This window comes from Vanessa cardui, chromosome 14, assembly GCF_905220365.1.
Source record: "Vanessa cardui chromosome 14, ilVanCard2.1, whole genome shotgun sequence".
Lineage (NCBI taxonomy): Eukaryota > Metazoa > Arthropoda > Insecta > Lepidoptera > Nymphalidae > Vanessa > Vanessa cardui.
The window spans coordinates 12,056,193-12,065,957 of NC_061136.1; the positions used below are offsets into that span (position 1 = coordinate 12,056,193).

Consider the following 9,765-nt stretch of genomic DNA (forward strand, 5'->3'; position numbering starts at 1 on the left):
AGATGTTTCGTGTAATATCTTGGAATTATGAAAACGTTATTTACATTCTTTGATATTTTAATTTAAATTTAGTCTGATTTTGATATCTATATTATTCTAGAGATATTTGTTAATTGAATTTAATAGAATGATTCATTACTGCAGTTAGTATATCTTTATATATCTTTCGCTCGCTAGTACAACTATAGTCTGAGAAATTTCTAGAAATATTTAGTTAGTCTTTTCTTTGTTAAGGCACTCATTACAGCTTCACAGTGACATTCGATTCGACATACAAACACTTATAATAAAATATATTAATTTTTAACATTTAATATAACAAATAGTCTACGAAAAAATACGTTATAATATAAAGTTTAACAATTCTTTGTAACAAATAGTTTATTTTTTAATTATTATATGCATAGTTTATATTTTATTACCTGTGTGGCTGAACATACATACATAGATGTTGTAGTTTTGGGTTAGTAGGCAGTGGTACGTATATATTAAAATATGGTAATCTCTGGTTCCGTATAATTGCTTGAATTTGTTTAAATAATTTAAAATATTTAGTTATTACCAGTTGGTACTTAAATAAAATAAAATAATCAAATAGTTATTTTTTTGTTTGTGAAGAATGGTTTCTGTGCCTTCTTTTATATGCTTTCTATCAAATATAAATATATGTGTGAATCACGTAAACGTTCTTTGGTGATAAATTCGTTAAAAAATGTAATGTTTATAAGAAACATTCTTACAATATATCTATCAATAAATCAAAAATTAATCTTTAAACTATATTATTATTGTTTTTATAGTACTTTTAACCTGTACTTTATTTTATTAGGAACACGTAAACAGTGCTGCCGTACTCCAGCGTTGACGAATACCGGGATATTTAAATTTATGTCGAGTTAAGAATCTAGTAGATTCTGATGATAGTATTATTCTTCTTAGTAAACTTAGGTTTCTTGTGGCAATGTCCTCCAATACCTTCTATTACTTTGTACTCTATGGTAGTATAGAGCTTTGCGGTACAGCGTTTCGCTGTACCCGGCTGGACCATCGTACATCTCCAGTGTAAATAATCGTTCCGGAACTTCTGCATGCTGTAGCAGTACCCGTTGAAGATAAGCAGACGGCCCCCTCTCTGTGACAGAGCAAATGTGACTGAAAAATGTAAAAGAAAATAATTTAAAACCTATTGATACCTGAAATTTTTAGATATCCAATAATTTAAAGAATATATGGTCCAGTGGCAAATATTAAACATTACAGGTCCAAACCGAAAGCGTTACTGATTTTCCATGTCCTTTACTTCTGTTTATTATTTATCTGTTGCTGTTAGGAAAACTTCGTAAAGAAATCTACATGTTTTGGATGAAAATCTGCTATGGGTATTTTCACAAACGAAGGCGCATTAAATTATTGGCGGCATGCGTTAGTATGACACTTATGCTAAACATACACAAGAAATAGCTTGCGTGGTAAAATATGTAGTGATGTCATTAATATATACGTTAAAAATAATAGGTTCGAGATGTGATCCCTGCAGAACGCCTGTCACCACTTCAAAGATATTCAAACAATGACCATTGATAACGACCTTGAAACTTCTATTCTACAAATATTATGTAAACCAAAGCGCTCCACGAAGACCAAATTGTGAGAGTTTGTATATTAAAAGCCGGTGATCAACTTAGTCGAAAGCTTTGCTGAAATCTGCGTATTTTAAATCAACGGGTATTCGGTTATCAACATTGTCGGATAAAGTGGAAGTAAAACACAATAAGTGAGTGGTAGTTGATCTTGACTTTATAAAACCGTATTGGTAAGGGGTGATTTGATGTTTCAGATATCATGACAATCTCTCAGTGATCATCTTTTCAAAATCGTTTTTATTGGACTTTGAAAATATTTATCAAAAATTTTCAGCGAATAAGTTACCGTCAGAAGCCATTTTATTGTTGTATAATGCTCTATTGCTTTTTTTCTGATCTTTGATAAAATACTCTTTCAAGTATTATACTATATATTAATTGTAATATTCCACAGATAATTTGTGACTCTTTCGCGGAGTCTGTCAAAGTATAAGCAGTTAAGAGGATTGTTAAAGTTTTTCCTACGATGGAGTTGTTATTTTTTTTTCAAAAGACGAATCAGATGTAAAGTTTCATGTGGGATATTTTGAGTTACGTCGTCTTTTCATATTTCTTTTTACGAATTTGAGCAATCTGGTAGAATAGCTACAAGCCTTCCAATTAACAAAAGAGAAAGCTTTACCCAACACTAGAACTCTATATATATATATAATTCAGTCAGTCAGTCAGTATATTAAATTGTATATGAAACAGAAATTTATAAAAAAGGTAAAATTATTTATAAACAAAATTTTACTAACCACAAGACAATAATTTCTCATTTGTTTTCAAAAACACAACAGAGAATTGCAAAAGATAGCGCAGTCGCGACAAATCTCTAGCCAGCCTGTTTCTTCTTATACGTATTGTAATGTCTCGAAAAGGAGAGAAATCACTATTTACCAAAAACACACACCATTCACTGACAGCCGATATTTGAGTTAAATTTAATTGAAATTAAATAATAATGTTGAATGTTTAATATTTATTTTCAAGATATTTTCCCATCAATAACACTATTACCAAACGTCATCTTATACTGATTGTTAATTACATTCGTTTCAATTATCATATATTCACAAGTTATTTACAACATATATATTTTTTTAATATTTTAATTATAAGAGGAAAAATGCCAAATTTAACATTTGATGCGAATAATGATTCATTTATGATATTTGCTATGGATTTGCGGAAAAACACCGACGAAAAAAAAGGTGGAAATAAGTGCTAAGTGTATCTATACATATGATAAAATTGGAGTGTCTGTTTGTAATATTAAATAGCCCTTTATTACTCAATGCATATATACATACGTGTACACGGTACATATACCAAAATAACATTTTACAATTTTTGTCTGTCTGTTTGTTCCGGTTAATCTCTGGAACCTCTGGACCGATTTTGACGGGACTTTTACTGGCAGACAACTGATATTATTAGGAGTAACTTAGGCAACCATAATTTTTTTTGTTAATTTCAAACCAGTACAAGGTAGTGGGCAATGCTAGTAACAAATAAAGATATATTCATCTTAGTAGTGCACAATATACTTATACACAATATATAAGTTACTAGAAAATCGTGTGAAATACGTAAACCTAAGCTTTATCTTTGTCTTTTATTAAAGAAATTAGCTTTATTTTATCTTTTTTCCTACTTATATTGGAATAGGCTATATACAAATATAAATGTAACATTATAAATGTGACATTCACTCTATGTCTACTTCTTTTTCTCGTTCAGATATGTAGCACGAATTAAATAAAACTCCACGGAAGGACATTTCTTTATTTGGCCAATCCCTACACGCGCGAAGTCGCGGGTGTCATGTCTATAGTTATTTATATTTTTCGTTCATATTTTCATTGTTGACTTGTTGACTTCCAGGTACGATACATTACATACAAATATAATTGCATTTAACTAATATAACCGTATTCTTTAAATATTGAATGAGAGTGACTACTGAGTTTCTTGCCCGTTCTCGGTAGAATATACTTTCCGAACCGGTGGTAGCTTCACTTAATTGTTAAATGACTATTCAAAAGTGCTTATAAAAGCCTACTTGAATAAAGTTTAATTTAATTTGATTGGCATTGACGAGGATATCTCTTGCTTTCTTTTGTCTGATGAGTTATATTTAGAACTATCAACATTAATCTTTAGAGTTGGACAAGATATTTTATTTTATTCTCTTATAGACTCCTGAAGAGGTGACGCATAGTTTGGGTGGTGGGTGTTTATGGGCGGGAATAGGATCTAATAAGACGCCGTCGAACGATTTGTATAGATACACTCCACATCCCTGGCTGCAGCGGTAGCGCATTGAGTATTTCAACTTAAGCGCTCCGTCGTAGATATACCCGAAGACCCTCAGGTACTTTTTCCCAGATGTCATTGTGATCTCATCTATCCCAGGCTGATCTGACTCGATCTCGGCTGTAATAAGAATAAACACTTTTTAATCTTTATTCCTTATCTATAGACAGAAATAAAAGCCTCCCGGTGACCAATGTTCAATAGTGAACAATAAATGTTAATAATAAATTATATAAAATAAGTACACTTTCATTTATATTACATTTATTTATTAAACGAAAAACAAGCCTTATTGTTACTACATTAGATATATAATTACTAGAGCAAAGGATACATTCACTTATATACGAATATAAATATATAATACTAACTTAACCCGCGGCTATACCTGCGCTAAATTTATAAAACTTATCTATAGCACACAAACATTTATGTATTTGTGAATTAAAAAAGCTTATGTCTCTGGGGATTCAAACTATATCTATATATCAAATTTCAGTGGGAATTTACAGGCTGTTGTTGTTGTTTCTATACAGAGTGTTTAATCGTAAACATAACTTTAAGCATTTACAAAACACGACGTCAAAGTCCGCGATTGATCCTTTCTACGCTATTCTAAATGACATAAATTGTAACTAACACCTCAGAAGTAACGCGCATACTAATTAAATACGCTTTTTTTAACTCCGAGCGTTAGTTAACACACGGGTATAAACGCGAAGAGGTAACATACAGTTACTTTTGCATTTCTAATACACTAACAACCCCAACTGGCTCCGCACGGGTGCAATGCTCATATTATTATTTACGACATCACTTTAGAAACTTCTAAAATTTTCAGTGTTTCTCTACTATATCGTGCATGTATAAGTCTTCACTTGAACTTTTTTTTATTATATTGATTGGTGGACGTGCGTATGGGCCACCTGATGGTTAGTAAAAACCACCGCCTATAGAAAATGGCGCTGTAAGAAACTTCAAACCATTCCTTTCATCGCCAATGCGCCACCAACCTTGGGAATTAAGATGTCCCTTGTGCCTTCAGTTACACTGGCTCATTCACCCTTCAAACCGGAACACAACAATATCAACTACTGTTGTTTGGCGGTGAGTGAGTGGCACCTATCCAGACAGGCTTGCACAAAGCCCTACCGCCAAGCATAAAGTCCTACCACCAATCCAATATGTCTATTAAAAAAACCACAACAAAATCCGTTTCGTAATTTTAAAGATTTAGGCAAACATAGGGATCTACAGCAATTATGATAATGAAGAATAGATTACTGATTAAATTTTCACGTATCTTCCATCTGCTAGGATGTGGTACTTCTGCTGCCGGTGCATATGAGTACCCGTAGCTCGTATCAGCCTACCGTCAGTGGTCACCATGATGAAAGCCTTGCAATCCGACGTTAGGGTGCATCTCCAGCGATTGCCGAGCTTACTCTTAAATCCAAAGCAGTAGGTATACCCCTTATACAGCAGAAATTTCTTGCCATTTTCTAATGTAATAAACTTCACGCTATCTGCAAGGATAATAATAGATACCGTCTTTATATAATGATCTCAATAACTTTAATATAAGGTCAAAAAAAGGTCTAAAAATAAACTTAACTGTTACTTGTGATATGAAATAAAACTAATAAAGAGTATTTAATATTTATTTAATCTACTACATTGATAACAATCAAAAAGTTATTTTAAATAATTCGAATACATACAGACATATGCTAATCCACACCAAGAGCTTAATCTTAATAACGAGAATATTTACTAAGTTTTATTTTTGAATCATTAATTATTACAACTTTTTCTTCAAACAATCATTATTACTAACTATTTTTGACTCTTCATTGTGCCCTATATTTAATTTTTAATCTATGCATTTAATAACATCCAATTAACAACAAAATTATACATTACATTATTATCTTTTAAATAAAGTACCTACTGATTGCATAAATACATATTTTGACATTATTATTTGACATTGGTGAAAAAGGCGTATTATTCGATACAAGATTTTGTAGATGATAAAAAAGCGTGGAATTAATACCTGTTGACTTCCAGGCAGGATATATTAATTTAATAATTGTATTAACTTAAAAATTAACTAACATGACTGTATTTTTTTAAATGTTGAAAAAGAGTAAATACTGAGTTTCTTGCCGGTTCTTCTCGGTAGAATCTACTTTCCGAACCGGTGGTAGCTTCACTTAATTGTTAAATGACGATTCAAAAGTGCTTGTAAAAGCCTACTTGAATAAAGTATACTTTGATTTTTGATTTTTGACAAACATGCATTTCATAAAATATCACTTGGAAAACATTCGATTTCAAAATTATATTTTAGGTTAGAATATAACATATTTTTATTTCGATTGGCTGTTGCATGATATTTTATAAAACGATGTACCTTTTATGTAAAACTATTTGTAACCTGCGGGTTCGCTAGCGATTCAGGGTATCGGTTTTTTGCCGAACACATGACGAATAAGAAACGTAGCCGATGATTCTTGGAGTTCAAGTTTGCTTCACACAAAAATTCCATCAAATCCATTGGTTTGGTCGTGAAAGAGCGACAGATAGACAGACAGACAGGAAAACAGGGTTACTTTAAAATTTATAATATTAATACAGATTATACATCTGCCATACCAAAATACAGAAACAAATAAATCCACAAAAACACAATAAGTAAATAATATAAAATACATTAAATAAAAAGAGGTTTTTATATTCTTGTATACGTTCCGTCTTTTAAAACGTGGTATCTCGGTGGAGGATGATGGTGAGTATTAATTGCTTTCAAAAGTTTTCCCGACAGTGACACGATGATGGCAGCCTTGCATTTCATGGTACACCTCCAGCGGACCGCTGTCCTCGATCGAAACCAGAACGTATACGTATAATTATTGTATAACATAAACGTCTTACCATTCCTTAGATGTATTTCTTTCAATTCACCTAAAAATAGAAATATTTTTAATTATACATCACAATAACAAATATATGATCGTCATATGAATAATAAATCAAAACGGTTCAAACTGAAAAGCAAAGCTATTTGTATTATAACAGTAGGTATTATATATTAAAAACCATCTTCGAAGCGTACTTCATCTTATGGTATAAGTTATGCTTTTAATACTAATATGTCTGGACTAGCTGTTGCCTGCAGCTATGATCGCTTGGGAATTGGATACATTTATATATAAACATAAAATATCATGTATATATACCACACTGGTGTGTTTTTCACTCCTTCGTAGAGTATCCAGATATGCTTAAATACGTATTTATTTATTTTTAATCACTATCCGAAAAATTAACATTCTTGTAAGTTTAAATAATGACGAACTTCCATAGAAAATATCAAGGCGTATTTCAACCCTTTCGGGGTAGAATTTCCAAAATTCTTCCTTAGAGGGTTTAGATTTTTATAAACAATCTAATTTATATGTATTAGTTTATTGCTTTTTCAGCTCGGTTTTACAAAAAAAAGCCCAATCGTATATTATTATATATTATTTTTTTATTATTAAATACATAGAATTCGCTTTAAATATAAATATTATTTATCTGTATTTTATAATATAATATTGTTTTCAATTGAAAAAATCGTAATGAATGGTGAAAATGAGATATTAATTCGTTTAAATATTTTAATTCTATCATTAACACACAATAAAATTTCAATATTAACAATCCTTAACAATATACAATTATTATTCAAAGTAAGAAAAATAAAGTTATTAAAAATTATATTTATGCATATATATTGTATTTTATACAAATAAATAAATAACATATTCACAAAGCATTTTCAAATGAGAAATACAAAAACGTTCACAAAACACATAGTCAAACAAGATTACAAACACATAAGGCTGGAACAAAACTATTTACAATAAATAGCCTTTTATTATTGTGCTTTAAACCCAGTTAATGGGAAAAGAGTGACTTATGTCGTTTCTCTTCCAGTTCGATATGAACATGTATTTACCGTTGGTCATTTTCATCAGCATTTTCGGCTCATGATTATGAATCTTCGGTTCTTTTTTCAATGAGAAATCGTGATTAATTTTTAAGGCGACGAAGCATGTCTTCGTTGCCACACAGCGCCACCTATTCAAGCTGCAAGGCACCCGGGTGTAATAGAAACCCTTGTATCTTAAAAACATCTTGCCATCCTCAGTTATTATTTGTTCAACTGTAATTAAATATATAAATCAATGATAACATTGGTCGCCGCATAAGAGTCGAGATGGCCCAGTGGTTAGAACGCGTGCATCTTAACCGACGATTGCGGATTCAAGCCCAAGCAGCATTGAATTCATGAGCTTAATTTGTGTTTATAATTCATCTCGTGCTCGGCGGTGAAGGAAAACATCGTGAGGAAACCTGCACGTCGCTAATTTCATAGAAACTCTGCCACATGTGTATTGCACCAACCCGTATTGGAACTCCGCAAAGGGAAATGAGGCCTTAGCCCAGCAGTGGGAAAGTTACAGGCTGATGTTATTTTTGTTTGATAACATATACGAAATGATATATTTGATTACATATACGAAATATTATTATATTAAAATGTATATGTTAACACTAAAACTCGAAACTGGTAGTGAAGTAACATCAATTTATAAACAAGTATCTTTTGTAACGTCTCCGCTGTTTCTTTTTAGGAAAAGTTTTTTTCACCTGATGGTAGGTGGTCACCATCATCCATAGACAATGACGCTGTAAGAAATATTAACTATTCCTTACATCGTCAATGTGCCACCAACTTTGGGAATTAAGATGTTATGTCCCTTGTGTTAGTTACACTGGCTCACTCACCCTTTAAACCGGAAAACAATAATAATGAGTACGGCGGTAGGATAACTGATGAGTGGGTGGTACCTAACCAGATGGGTTTTAAGAGCGTGTTCGAAATCACTCGGTCCTAATGTGGGTTGCTGGATACATAAGAAAACCATTTCAATATACACATGTAGATTTCCTCACGATGTTAAAATACACCGCTGAACAAAAAGTAACGGTTAGATGAAGCTTAAGCGTGTTTGAATCAGTATTCTTCGTTTTAAATTCACATATTCTGTAACTGGGATCTATGTATTTTGGATCAGAGGCCGATTGTCTTTGAACTTTTAATAAACCAAACTATCTAATGATTTATAATGATTTGTAATACGAATACGTCAGCTGTTGCGCGTGATACTATATTACAAACTTCTACTTATGTGTCAACAATAATTAATGTACAAAGTTAGAACTCAATTAGATGAACGATACGTGAACGTTGTCTATGTTCAAACACAAGTATTGATTTTTGAACACGCAAATTCCGCAAGTGCAAAACAGGTTAATACTTATACAAGTACGTAAGTATAGTACGACACAACTTAGATGTCGCATCGGCAAAATTCGTAAAACCGATCACATCCGAAATAAGTACGCTATCCCAAATTATCAATATTTATTTCTCATGCGAATATGATCTTTACACAAACGCAATAACTTGTAATATCATATGACCTAATATATTCGTCAATTTGACACGATTGCTTTCTCGGGTTGAACTGACGCGAGAATCTATAGCGACGAATAGCGTCGAATGGCGCGATAGGGAGCTGTTTCTATCGGTCGTGTAAATTGGCAGTTATCGATTTTATTTTCATTTCATTGCATTTTCCGATGCTACATCTAATTTGTGTCGTACTATACATATAAGTATTACACTATTCCAAGCTTTTATAAAGTATTAAACTGATCATATTAATAACATTTTCTTATATTTATATTATATTTGTAATGATTC

General features: G+C 31.7%; 1 protein-coding gene across 1 annotated transcript; it reads right to left on the reverse strand.

The window, feature by feature from the left end:
* Window positions 1-337: 337 nt before the first annotated feature.
* Window positions 338-4,136, reverse strand: LOC124535286. Its single transcript, XM_047111459.1, has 2 exons — window positions 3,897-4,136; window positions 338-1,152 (listed from the first exon to the last, which is right to left on the reverse strand). Exons 1-2 carry the CDS (start codon window positions 4,021-4,023, stop codon window positions 905-907), a joined length of 375 nt encoding a protein of 124 aa, XP_046967415.1. The 5' UTR covers window positions 4,024-4,136; the 3' UTR covers window positions 338-904.
* Between the last annotated feature and the right edge of the window lie 5,629 nt (window positions 4,137-9,765).

Excerpts from the sequence above, each read along its gene's own strand:
- LOC124535286 (XM_047111459.1), bottom strand. The coding sequence starts at position 4,023 with ATGACATCTGGGAAAAAGTACCTGAGGGTCTTCGGGTATATCTACGAC. Across the intron at positions 1,153-3,896 it reads TCTATACAAATCGTTCGACG|TCACATTTGCTCTGTCACAG; the intron begins GCGTCTTATTAG and ends TACATTTTTCAG.